This window comes from Anarrhichthys ocellatus, unplaced genomic scaffold (assembly GCF_004355925.1).
Source record: "Anarrhichthys ocellatus isolate YVR2014 unplaced genomic scaffold, GSC_Weel_1.0 scaffold6, whole genome shotgun sequence".
NCBI lineage: Eukaryota > Metazoa > Chordata > Actinopteri > Perciformes > Anarhichadidae > Anarrhichthys > Anarrhichthys ocellatus.
This window is the reverse complement of record NW_022280036.1, coordinates 14,810,363-14,824,368: the sequence shown is the minus strand read 5'-3', so window position 1 is coordinate 14,824,368 and position 14,006 is coordinate 14,810,363. Positions and strand designations below refer to the sequence as shown.

Here is a 14,006-nt window from a genome sequence, read left to right as displayed (position 1 = left end):
GTAGGTCTAAGAAAATGAGGCTTCATCAGTAGCTAGAGGTTGAGTAATGTGTTTGTCTGTTTAGATGTGGTGTGAAATATCCAACATTCAAAGTACACTGATATTTATTAGCCTGTGGTGGTAAATAACTATACTATACTCCAGTGCTGAACTTAAGGGAACTTACTAACCATTTGTTTGTTTTTCAGTTGTATACTACTTTACCTTAAACTATGCTCTATTTCAGAGGGAAACACTATATAATTGCTTGTATTTATTTGACAGATGTACAACTTTTACATAAAAAAAAGTTAATGACATTAAACTAAAATTATTGCTCAAACCAGTGGTTACCAACCTTGGGCTCCTTGTAAGATATCTATGAGTTGTTAGAATTTCCACCAAAGAGTCATTACCTCTCTAATCTTGGATTATTAATAAATTACCCAGACCCAGAGAGCTAAAATGATTCATCACAAAAATGGAAATAATAGATTGATGTTGCAGAACATTTATTTTTATTTTCCAGACCTCATTAATCCTCTCACAACCCCTTACATTTATCATGTGACTCTCGGGACACTTGAAGGTTAGGAACCACTGGACTAAACTATCTAAAAATATCTAAAGCTAACTCTAACTCGACCAACAGTGAAATGCTACTTACACATTGTTGCAAAGTTTAATACATATACTATACGTTCAAACTTGTAGGTGAAAAATACTCTGTTGCACTGGTACTTTGATTAGGGTCTTGAATAGTCTGTATTCAGACTCCTGTAATCAACAATCCTGCATTGTGAAATATCCACATGGTTATGAGACATGCCAAATGGCATACAAAGCTTTCTTAATTCCCTTTAGAAGACAATCACAAGACGATTAAAGCCACCAACAAATTAGGATGTGGCCGGATAGACCTACAAGTCACCCAAGCTCAAAGTATTGTTATACAAAGGGTGACATACCAGGCTGTTCTCATCCAGCAGTAAAAAGTAAAATAATGCGCTGTAATTTGTAGACTTTGTAGGTTTTTTTTCTGTTGGTTGCCTGGCAACTTCCCAGTAACAATAGTTTTACATAATAATATTAGCTAACATTTCTGACACTTTGCAGGCGTGTGTCCCTGGAGAACCACAGAGACATATGTCAAGGCAGGTGAGATGGTGGCGCTGTACTGCCCTCATGACAGAGGTTCTAGTCATGGTGATGCCAAAGTGATCTGGACCAGTTACACCACCCAGGAGATGGACCTGACCGACATGTCCTCAGCTGAGCAGAGGCAGATGGGGGTGCTGGTTCATGGGAGGAGCCTCGTGATTCTCAGTGCTTCTGTCAACCATCAGGGGAATTACTCATGCTCTCTGGGGTAAAGTCTAAACAAGTTCATAAACAGCATTCGTCTCTTACAAGGGAGTACGTTTAAACCATGTTTAGTTCCTAAGACTGACGTTAAACAAGACTATAAAAGTTGCATAAATAGTTCAGGCAGGCAAATGCATTTTACCTCTAAGGGATTATCTTGGCTCTCAGTTCCTAGAGTCCCTAATGAATGAGGTTTTACACTGGTGATTTCTATATATCTTCTTATATCTAATGAACGCAAAGTGTAGATGTTTTAAATATTTGCTGTATTATAAAATATTGTAGAGCTCATATTCTGAAAGCATAATTTGTCGATTGTTGTCTTATCTAACATCTGCAGTAACATAAATGTAGTTAACCAGCTACAGCTTTTTTCCTTGCACTGAACCTTTGAACCAGTTGCTTGCCATTATAATGAGCTATCTGCATTAAGAGATAAACAGGACCAAGAGCCTAAAGCCACGCTAGCAGCTCTGTGATGACGCTGCTTTGAGCTCAATGCTAACACTAACAACACTAACATGTTGATGTTAAGCAAATAGTGTTCACCATCTTAGTTTAGCTTGATAGAATGCTAACATTCGCTAACTGTCACTAAACACAAAGTACAGCAGAGGCTGACGGGAATGTCATTACTTTTGCAAGTATTTGGTCATAAACCAATTTGGACAAATTGTAACGTTGACCTCATGGTGGCACTAGATGAAAAGTAATGGATTCCAAGTCATCCTTAAGTGAACATGATTGTCTGAACTAAACTTCATGGTACTCCATCCATACGTTTGCAAACCCAAAGACATTTCACTCAAACCCACAAGATGTAAAGTCAGGGGGAAACCATCCTGACTTGTTTGTAGAGGACAGCGTGCTTACCCACAGCTTCATCCCTCCATCCACACAGTTGTGGTGTAATTTGGTTCTTTGCAGCGTGAAGCCTTGTCAGCCACAAACCAAATGCCATAGAAGGTCCGTTGTAATGTGGCGCTGGCAGACATCATTCTCTCTAAATGACACTAAAACTATCTGGATAGAGAAATGTCACAGTGGCTAAGATTTAAAATTTGCATTTTTGGAAACTGATCTTTTTTAGCTGTCTCCACAATTCATGCATAATGTTTGAACTGTGAATGTGAAATCTTCATATTAACATTTTCTGTGATGACATGACAGAAATGCCAGCAGCCAGTTCTGGTTCAGGCTGATCGTATGCACAACACAGTCCAGAGAGTATTTGAAGAGGACCCAGTACCCTCAAATGTGTTACGCACAAGAGGCCTGCACATTGAATTGTCCCGAGGTAAACGTACCTGCTGTAAACACGCCGAATATTACCACCAACGGCATTATATGGCACAAGGTATGTAAACACAGCTGATTTTTTTGAGGCAAAAGCTGGTTTGCAGTGACTTCATGATTAAAAAAACATGTATTTTTCGATCTTGTAGGAGGGCGAGTCTTTGCCAAAAGACGGCTACTTCTCAAGTGTGGAAGTGAATGACCACGGTGAATACACCTGTACCAGATCCTACCTGTATTTTAGACAACTATATAACATGACCTTTACAGTGCTGCTTAAAATTAAACCAAAAGGTGAGAAAAAACTTTGCTTTTTGGGTCTGTTTATTGTCATAGACTTCAATATGTTTTATTTGTGCGTTAAATGTTTGCTCTTTTTCCTGCACAGAAAAATCTGGACAATCAATGATACTTTCACCACGCAAAAATGATGTACTTAATGTAGATTTAGGTGAGTGTCTGTGTTATTGTGTAGTTACATATACACATTATCTTATAGCTTTAAAATTAACTTGTGTACACTCTGCTTTTTCTAGGCGCAACAGTGGTGATTGATTGTGAAGCTGTTATGTATTCAGACTTTGACGAGGTGTTCTGGTTTGACGGGAAATCTGAGGTGAAAATGAACAACAGCTTTCCTGTTTTCTACAATTACACACGGTAAACACTTCACACAACCGAGTCTGGAAGTGCAAATGTTGTGTGTATCCACACACGCACATCATAGCTAACAGTCCTTCTGGATACATTCCTTCATGCATTCCAGTGAAAATAATGCTGGAGAAATAAAGATGACGGCATCGCTAGTCTTCAAAAACGTGTCAGAGGAGGATTTATCAAAAAGTTACACCTGTAGACTGGAATCTGTATCTGTACCCTCAAGCGTCACCATCACCTTGGCCCAAAAAGGTATAGACAGCCTTTTTTTTTACTATTGTATATGGTTGTTGCCAGCAGTGTATCGTAAAGCTCAAACCAGATCAGCTGATGATGCTGGGATCCACGAAGTTGATGTCTGTCTCTAATCCACACGTTCAAATTACATGGAAATTTCATCTGGCGTCTGCTGCTTTAAATGAATTGTAATTTGAGGGGTTATTTGTCCCTTACGTCCCACAGCTTCTCCCTCCTCCCTCTCCCTGGCTCTCGGCATTGTGGCCGTCATGGTGGTGATTGTTGTTACAGTTGTTGTTTCAGTGAAACTGAAAATGGACATCGCTCTTTTCCTGCGTGGCACTTTTTGTTGCTGTCGCAGCACCTCAGGTGGGATTCATGTTTTTGTTATCAGACTTTTGTGTATCAAGTGCATATTGTTCTCAGCACTGATTTGTAAGAGCAGCCAGCCATGTGGTCTCTACCAAAGCTGTTTGTTCTTTGTTTAGATGGAAAGAGCTATGATGCCTTTTTGATGTGTTACAAGAGCGACGCAGACGCAGGACTAAATGAAGATGACAGAAAATGTCTGGAGAGTGTTTTGGAAGAGAGGTTTGGGTACAGTCTCTGTCTTTATGATCGTGACGTCTTACCAGGGAAAGGTACGTACGTAAGACATACTCTTAAAATAGAGAAAATCTACCTACAAATCTTCATGAAGCGATGTATAATCTGAACTCTGGTTGGTTGCAGCTGCAGCGGAGGCAGTGCTGGACTGCATAGAGCAGAGTCGGACGGTGGTTTTGGTTCCCTCCTCCCCAGATCCTGGTCCAGGATCTGGCCTGCTGAGCGCCATCCATGCAGCCCTTGTGGAGTGGCAGACTCGCTTGGTTTTCATCCAAACTGAGACAACAGAAGCGTCGAGATCTGGTTCGTTACCAGAGGCCTTGCAGCTTCTTGGCGAGGCCGCAGACTGTGTCACGTGGAAGGGCATGAGCTCCATGCCGCATTCTTCCTCCTTTTGGAAGCAGCTACGCTATCACCTACCGGCCCCGCAGCAGGCATCCAAAATAAAGCTTTTACCTTAGACAACTACCCAGGATGATCACTGTTACAGTATTTAGTCATATCCATGGTTTATATGTCATTAAGTCAAGTCATACTGCAAAATGGTTGGCAACTTTCATACTATTTATAAGAGAGAGTTCATATTCAACATTGTTAATCATTACATTTTTAATATTCTAAAGCTTTCTTTGGATTTACAATCGATCCTAAACGTTTCTTTTATCACTACTTGCACTCATGATGTTCTCCATCCCTTCCTCACCTCCTTATATTATTTCCCCTACTCCTCCTTATATCCCAAAATGCCATGTTTTAGTGTAGTCTATTGTCTCAATGCCCGTACCTGATCATCTCTTGGTCATTGGTTGAACACATCTAATTGAAGGAATCTGCCTTTTTCTCCGCAAATATTTTGACTTGTCATTATGGAAAAAACCCAGGCGTTTGTGTTTTTGTAACTTAACAACCAGGAAGTCATGACAGTGAGCCAGCATGCACAGTACCAGGACCTTGAAAACGAAGTAGTTAATTGCAAGTCAGCCATCATTGATTTGAGTTTTTAACACCTTTTGTTTCTTCCTGTGAAATGTCCAAATGTGTTCTGTGAAAAAGGCCTATCGGGTGTGGGCACTACAGGTCACACGTCAAGATATAAAAAAAATGCACTTTTATGTTGTTTTTGTTTTACCACTACTTTTAAACCTGCATTAATACGTGTTTTTTCGATATCAACAATATAGCAATTGATATGTGTAATGTGAAAAGATGAGCTTTTTAGCTTTTTAGTCTTGTGTGGTGTACATTTTGCTGTCAGATGTTCTCATCAACTCCCTGAAGGCAGACACACTCTGATAAATCCACAAACACTAAACAGTTCTCAACCACAACTAAACCAAAAGGTCGGTGAATATTGGAGAAACATGTTTCTCCATGTCTGCTGAATAAGTGGACTATTGTTTGCATGATGAGGGCATTTTATGTCAGCTTGGTTGAAGTTTTTCTGCCACCCAGTGGAAGTTTTTTTAGCTGAACAATTGCGGTTAGCTTTGTGATAAATACAAGTCATCCCCCTGTGTTTCACCAGTTAAATACTTCAGAATACCAATAAGATTATTTGCCATAAAGAGAAAGTAGGTTTCACTTTAAATTTGCCTTGGTATTTGGTGCACACATATACAAATTAAGAGGAAACAAAAATTCAGGCAAAGTACAGCAAAAGTCAAGAACATATATTTAGAAATTACAATAAAATATAAAAAGTGATAATATATGATACAGGAATAATATTGGGTTTATGTACATACAGTTCCAAAAATACTTTAGAGGAAGATAGAATAGCCACACAGGTAGAAACGATGAGCTGAACAAAGGTAGAAATAAACAAAAGTATTATGTACAACACATGACAAATCGTTTCATATATATATGTGTATATGTATATATATATAACGCAACAATGACCAACAACATGAAATGGCTTTATAAGTCGAGTTTTCTGTAGATTTGACAAATGCAAATACCTTTAATACATTAAATGGCTATTGTCGAAAAGTGCCGACCATAAATTGTATCAAAAACAAATATGATCCTTAAACCTGCAATAACTGATTATTTTGGCCACTTGGGGGTAGCAGAAAATAAAGCATATAACTTTCACATTAAATTAAAGAGAGCATTCCCCCCTAAAGATAGACACTATAGTTCCTACATGAAATACTCACAAGGTCTGTGGAATATCTTGAGTAAACAGGTCATGATTTCTGGAAAGAGAAATTGCTGTTGAGTCTTTCATATGTATTTTCTTTGGCGTTACAATCTCACTCCAAACTCGTCAGATAACGCAGGTTGGTTAGTGCCCCTTGGCATTGGAGATCGATACACTGTTAGCCCTCTAGGGATAGTTTTTCAACTTGTCAGGCCGGCGCATCGATAATCTTCTGTCTTCACAGGAAGTGATGTTTTGGCAACAAAACCGCTCAGTATGAGTAGCAGCTCATGTCATTACCAAGTGACTTACAACTCAGGTGACAAAATGTCAATGCTTACTGTCAAAGAGACATGTGTAGTTGAAATTTATTAAGTTTATGTAGTGTCTCAAGGTATCGTAGTTCGTAATGTAATGCCGTAAAGTAACGGGCCACACCCAGAGTTGGCGTGGGCATATGACCGTGGCATTGTGGGTTGTTTGCCGGCACAAAATCAGAGAGGAGTGAACGACCCTGCAGGTTAAACTGATTCTGCACGTGGTCCAAGAGGTGCACACGGTAAAGTGTTCATTTGTACATATATTTGTGTTTATTGTTGTTGACCTGCATTTATGTTTACATGTGTTGCATTTTTTGAGGTTGTAGTTTGTAGTTTATGTCATTATTATTGTGCTAATATGTGCTAGCCTGTTTGGCAACATACATTTGCCTGAGAGGCTCCCCGAAGAGCTCGCAATTTATGTAAAAATGTTTATGTTTTGTTTGTAGTTTTCACGGTGTCTGAGGTGCAGAGAGAGAGAGAGAGAGAGAGAGAAGGCGGCAAATAAAGTTCATCACAGACATCAGTACGAAGCGTCGCCATTTTTGCTGGACCAGTGTAGCTACACTTACTTTTAGTTTCGAACGGAACACAAATAACGGTCTCCCGGACAAAAGTTCTGTGTTTCTTTGGTAAGAGGTGATTTTGGGGTGAACTGTCCCCGGCCCTGACCCCCTATTGCAAGGAGTTAATGAGTCAGCCACATTGTTTCCTCTAGTTATATCTGAAACTGCCTCGACACATCTGCGCACAGCATGCATCGATGCGGGTGTCCCTGCCCTTTTTTCCAGAGCGAATGTCTGCATTGGTTCCAAATGTCAGTGCGGATGACACAAAACCACAACAACAGGGAGTTTGTATGAGTTCAAGTTTCGTTTCTCAACATTTATCATGGAGGGAAATGATCAACAACATTACATATCACCATAACACTGATTGTGGAGACCATGTCTTGGTAGGACAAATTCAACGGTTGATGAGCCTACACTGCGGTGGCAGCAACGTGACGCTCTTCCTTACGTTTGACTTTTCATCGTCACATAGTGTGGTTTCACATGATTGTGGGAAGTGTGCAACTCGGCCACACTACGGCTCTAACAACGCTCTTGTGTGTTTTGTTGTGCTGCGCTGCATGTTATCATGATGGTGAAAGTACACTTGCTCCCTCTCTTCTTACTCCTTGCATCCTTAACAGGTAAGAAAATGCTCTCAGGTTGACTGTTCCCCCTTTGACACTCAACTTGATATGTTGTTTGAGATTACATAGACAGACAGACAGACAGACAGAACTGAATCTTTCGGAATGATGCCACCTTTATTATGTAATTGAATTACTATTATTGATGCATGTGTAAAGCTGGTAAATGTAGGGGTATTTTGCGGTAATATTCTATATTTTTTACCTGAATATGCAAAATAACTAGTAAGAAAAGTTATCAAATAAATGTAGTGGAGTAAAACGTGCAATATTTGCCAAAGTAGTATAAGTATGAAGTAGCAGAAAATGGAAATACAAGTTCTTGAATAAATGTACTTGACACTGCATGGGCAAAACCACTGAAAGATAATGTAGTTAGTTATATTATATTAATAATTAATATAACACTGTTTCTATACACTGTGACATGCAGATGTGATCATCATAGATATCAAATGCTGTGCAAATGTTTAAATACATTGGCTCAAATCTCTTTGTTTCTTTTGTTGCACTGAACAGTGCTGACTTCCACAAACGTCACTCATTTTCCTTCACACTGAAGTCACAAGACCAAAATCTACCGAGAAATTAGGATGTGGTGAAGAGCCTCAACTGTGCTTTTATAACGGACACATCCGCCAAGCTCATGCGGTTCCTTAAATGATCCAGTACGAGTCACACCAAATGTAACTGTCAGCTTTCTTTAAATAACAAATCTGCATGCCTGATCAGAGATACCCTCTGATAGGGTGACCGCTTTAAAGTTTCATATAAGCTTCATATATATATATATATGACACATTTTCTGTTATTCTTTAAACGGGACCATTCACAAATTGAGATTCATTTGATGTGACTAGAACAGTAATTCAACTAATCAATATAATCTTTGAGAGATGTAGTAAAATATAACCAATAAATAACACAGACAACTATTTAATGAACTCTGTACGACCACACAACCAAACTTTGATGCTCACGTTTTGCTCAGTGCTGGTTCAAAGATGGGTTGAAAAAAAAAAGGGTCCAAGCCATTTTGCTCATGAGGACCAGCGCGATAGACCAAACACTTTAAATGCAATCCTCACTTAAACAGTGGGCTGGACACCAGCTCTCCTTTGGTTCTGGTTTAATTTTAAAAAGCCTCAAGCCAGTTCATATTATAGCTTTACCGACTTAAAATGAACTAAAAATTGTGACACTCATTTGCAGGCGTGTGTCCCTGGAGAACCACAGAACCATATTATGTCAAGGCAGGTGAGATGGTGGCGCTGTACTGCCCTCATGACAGAGGTTCTAGTCATGGTGATGCCAAAGTGATCTGGACCAGTTACACCACCCAGGAGATGGACCTGACCGACATGTCCTCAGCTGACCAGAGGCAGATGGGGGTGCTGGTTCATGGGAGGAGCCTCGTGATTCTCAGTGCTTCTGTCAACCATCAGGGGAATTACTCATGCTCTCTGGGGTAAAGTCCAGTCACATTGACACACATGGTTATTGTTGTAAATTTAAACAAAACACTACAGAACTACTTTGTGAGGTTTAAGCAACCAAAGTACTTGGTTCACACGGGAGGGAGACAAACAGCAGTCTCCTGGGTGATAGCCCTGTGTTGTTTTAACCCATCCACCCTACAACACAACTCATTTGAAACTCTTTTGCGTTACGTCAAAAGCAAACGTAATCTATGACATTATACGTTTTCTTAGATGCAAATTCACAATGCAGTTTCATTCTATGGGAACGTCTGGGACTGACATGTTTGCAAGCTCCTAAAACCAGATGTAGAATTACTCTTTGGTGCTTTGGAGATGTATTTAGATGTACACTGAATACATAAGGTGCTGTTTTTTTCTCAGTCGAGTTGCAATGATATGTGAGATTACAGTACTGAATGGCTTTATACACAGCAAGCTAGTAGGTAATGTCAGACAATAGCCTGATCCCATGTCAGGGGATGCCTCCTTTGAAGTCTGCATTTTCAGAATCACAATCAGCTTTATTGGCCATGTATGTGTGCGCATACATGGAATTTGACTCTGGTTACACATTGCTCTTATCGTACATACACACATAAAATCTATACAATAAACAAGAGAAATGAAAAAACAAGGACATTAAAGACAAAGTAGAACAGAAAAACTAAGCATAAACATTTAACATTTATGTACTATGTACAATATAAATATATATCGAAGAATATATATGAGCATAAAGAACAACAATTGACAATGGACAATGGATTCAGGATATTAGTGCAGAAGGCGGTGATAGTGCAAATGAAGATGCAATATGTGATTAATTGTTCATCAGAATGACGGCCAGTGGAAAGAAGCTGTTCCTGTGTCTGGTGGTTTTGGCGTAGAGTGCTCTGTAGCGCCTACCAGAGGGGAGGAGTTGGAACAGCTTGTGTCCAGAGTGTGATGGGTATGCAGTGATCTTTCCTGCCTGTTTCCTGACTCTGGAGGTGTACAAGTCCAGGATGGACGGCAGGCTGGAACCAATGATTCTCTCTGCAGACCTGACAATCCGTTGTAGTCTCTTTCTGTCCTGTTTGGTGGCCAAACCAAACCACACAGTGATAGAGGAGCAGAGAACAGACTTGGTTTTAAGACCAAATACATCATGATGGGACAACAAAGCTCTGTTTCCTGAATGTGGAGAATATGAAACTGTTGACAATGAATTATCATCAGTAACTTGTGTTCTGGAAAAACAAATATTGAGTTTCATTATACCAATACTTTTTTTTAACCAGACTTGTTCTTTGATGACATGACAGGAACGCCAGCGGGCAGTGGTTCAGGCTGATAGTTTACACAGCACAGAGAGAGAAGAGTTCCCAATACAATCAAACATGTCACACAGGAGAGGCCTGCCCATTGAAATGTCCCGAAGTAAACGTACCTCCTGTAAACATCACAGATATTACCAGCAAAGGCATAATATGGCACAAGGTATGTAAACACAGCAAATCTTTATATGTCATATTTCAGCTCCAGAGATTTGGGCAGGCGATCCCTCGGGTGGGGACTTCTGACTGCCTTTTTTAACCCATTTGATTAACAGATCTCTCTATATATTTAATTTTCCCCAAAGCATACCATAGTTTTGAGGGAATGTGGTGTTTTGTCAACATTTAAGGCTTATTTTCATTCACTTCATGCTTTTAAAATTGAGCTTCATTTTCCATCTTGTAGGAGGGCGAGTCTTTGCCAAAAGGCGGCTACTTCTCGAAGGCGGAGGTGAATGATCACGGTGTCTACACCTGTACCAGACCTCACCTGTATTATAGTCAAATATATAACATGACCTTTACAGTGGCTCTTGAAGTCAAACCAAAGGGTGAGAAAAGAGCAGTTTTTTTCCTTCATATGGATGTCTTCATATGTTGGGTGAGAAGATGTAAAGTGTTTTTTTTGCACAGAAAAACCAGGGAAAGTTCCAGTGATCACTTCACCACACACAAGTGATGTATATTATGTAGATTTGGGTGAGCTTCCATCTTGTATCGTGGACACAAACACACTTGGATATACATTCAAGCATTTATTATCTTTTTAAATTACTACTTTTCAATCTTGTGTAAACTCTGCTTTTTCTAGGTGCAACAGTGGTGATTGATTGTGAAGCTGTTATGTATTCAGACCTTGACGAGTTGTTATGGTTAGACGGGAAATCAATGGTGAAAAGGAACAACAGCTTTCCTGTTTTCTACAATTACACGTGGTAAACACTTCACACAACTGAGTCTGGAAGTGCAAATGTTTAAAGTGGCCACATAAACACTCAACACACACACAAAAAGCTTGTCTTTCTCACTTTTCTTTCCATTCCAGTGAAGATAAGGATGGAAAAATAAAGATGACGGCATCTCTAGTCTTCAAAAGCGTGTCAGAGGAAGATTTATCAAAAAGTTACACCTGTAGTCTGGACTCTGTATCTGTACCCTCAAACGTCACCATCACCTTGGCCCAAAAACGCATACGTAAGATGGATGGATAGACCTAATGTGTGTTCAAGAACCTTGCCTTGAATCTTAAACCTGTTGAATCTACTTGTGTAATTATACTTCTTGAGTGGTGCTGCCACTAACGATTATCACGTTTGAAATAATGAATGAATCGTCTTCAAAACAAAATGTCAGAAAAGCCTTTTTGAGCCAGCTTTCATTCAGATTCAAGTGACCACTACCATTAATGAGTGTTTAAATGAACATTTTAATACATATTCTCGCTGTTTCCCCACAGCTCGTCCTTGTTACATTCCCCTGGCTCTCAGCATTGTCTGCGTTATGGTGGTGATGGTTTTGACAGTCGTTATCTATGTGAGGTTCACAATCAACATCACTCTTTTCCTAAGAGACACTCTTGGCTGCCATAGCAGCACCTCAGGTCCGATTCATGTTTTTGGTTCATTGTAGCTAACAACTCATGTTTAAGAGGTACATATCTGAATGTCAGACAATATGACAGAAGTGACAAAGCTGTTTCTTGTTTGTTGTTGTTTGTTTAGATGGAAAGAGCTATGATGCCTTTTTGATGTGTTACAAAAGCGACACAGACGCAGGACTAAATGAAGATGACAGAAAATGTCTGGAGAGTGTTTTGGAAGAGAGGTTTGGGTACAGTCTCTGTCTTTATGATCGTGACGTCTTACCAGGGAAAGGTACGTACATAAGACATACTCTTTAAATAGAGAAAATCTACCTACAAATCTTTATGAAATAAAGAATAATCTAAACTCTGGTTGGTTGCAGCTGCAGCGGAGGCAGTGCTGGACTGCATAGAGCAGAGTCGGACGGTGGTCTTGGTTCCCTCCTCCCCAGATCCTGGTCCAGGATCTGGCCTGCTGAGCGCCATCCATGCAGCCCTTGTGGAGCGGCAGACTCGCTTGGTTTTCATCCAAACTGAGACAACAGAAGCGTCGAGATCTGGTTCGTTACCAGAGGCCTTGCAGCTTCTTGGCGAGGCCGGAGATTGTGTCACGTGGAAGGGCATGAGCTCCATGCCGCATTCTTCCTCCTTCTGGAAGCAGCTACGCTATCACCTACCGGCCCCGCAGCAGGCATCCAAAATAAAGCTTTTACCTTAGACAGTCTAGGACACACGTGTCAAACTCAAGGCCCGCGGGCCGAATCCGGCCCGCCACGTCATTTTATGTGGCCCGCGAATCCACCAGCAAAAAAAAAAAAAAATTTTTTTTTTTTTTTTAATTTTGGAAAAAAAAAATTAAGTTAGACTTGAAAATAAAAATATCCCCATGGTCGAAATGATGAGAGAGAAAGTTGAAATTATGAGATAGCATGTTGTCTGTGTTCCGACATTAAAACTATCACAACAGGTGGACAGGAGAGGGAACAGCCCGTAAAGCGGTTTTCCAACAAGTGATTGAGTTGAAAAAGATCGACAAATAATCCCAAAATGTCCACGAAGAGAAAAATTGATGCAGAGGGAAGAAGATGTAATTTAAGATGGGAAAGCGAATACATGTCTGTGCTTCAAGGAGAACAAACGGGTCTGTCTTCTGTGTTATGATGCATGTCGGTGATGAAGGATACAATTCACGTCGGCATTTTGACACCAAACACGGAGCTAAATTTAGCCTCCAAGAAAAACATAAAATTGTGAAAGAATTAAAAGGCAGACTGCAATCACAGCAGAATATATTTACACAAGCTACAGCCCAGTGCTGCTAAAGGTATGTGAGCAGGTGAGCTCCGACCAGATACAGACTTTTACAAATGTCAGTTTGTGAAGAAACACCATCGCAGACCGAGTTCAGGAACTAGCAGCAATCTAACAACACAGCTGGCTAAGAGACGAGATACATCATCTATCAATGTTTGTAAGACGCTGAAGGCAGACCTGACTCTCAGTGAGGAGCTCTTGGATGTAGCTGCCCTGCACTGGACGACGGCAGGGACATTAGTGATGCAGAGAGGTGACAAAAATAGCTTTGAACAAAGTTCATGTAATAACTTGTGTTTGATGATATTTGTCTTTGTTATTTTCTTTAATAGTTTGATCTTTGATAGAGTAATGTGGGTTTCTTAACCCTAAATTAAAATGATTTATGTTATAACAGAAATGTGCTTAAATATCATTTTACATTTATATAACTGCATGTACAATATTTTTACACTTGAATAAACAATAATCAAATGCAGAGAGTTATTGACCAATATGTTAGGGAGTAG

General features: G+C 39.9%; 2 protein-coding genes across 2 annotated transcripts in view; both read left to right on the top strand.

Moving 5' to 3' along the window:
- The window catches only part of LOC116382732 (interleukin-18 receptor 1-like), a 36,821-nt gene extending 29,695 nt beyond the window's left edge, over positions 1–7,126 (top strand). Inside the window, exons 2-10 of the mRNA XM_031845987.1 lie at positions 1,096–1,348; positions 2,515–2,701; positions 2,790–2,934; positions 3,029–3,091; positions 3,177–3,300; positions 3,407–3,549; positions 3,760–3,903; positions 4,023–4,175; positions 4,267–7,126. Of these exons, the coding sequence (XP_031701847.1) occupies positions 1,096–1,348; positions 2,515–2,701; positions 2,790–2,934; positions 3,029–3,091; positions 3,177–3,300; positions 3,407–3,549; positions 3,760–3,903; positions 4,023–4,175; positions 4,267–4,601 (1,547 nt within the window). The 3' untranslated portion in view covers positions 4,602–7,126. The remainder of the gene's footprint in view (positions 1–1,095; positions 1,349–2,514; positions 2,702–2,789; positions 2,935–3,028; positions 3,092–3,176; positions 3,301–3,406; positions 3,550–3,759; positions 3,904–4,022; positions 4,176–4,266) is intronic.
- A 239-nt stretch (positions 7,127–7,365) lies between these two features.
- LOC116382731 (interleukin-18 receptor 1-like) lies at positions 7,366–12,910 on the top strand. The gene is given in 10 exon segments (XM_031845985.1): positions 7,366–7,801; positions 9,017–9,272; positions 10,590–10,764; positions 11,008–11,152; positions 11,235–11,300; positions 11,413–11,536; positions 11,647–11,795; positions 12,058–12,201; positions 12,323–12,475; positions 12,567–12,910. Coding segments are annotated over 10 exon segments (1,611 nt in total). The 5' UTR covers positions 7,366–7,746.
- The last annotated feature ends 1,096 nt before the right edge of the window (positions 12,911–14,006 follow it).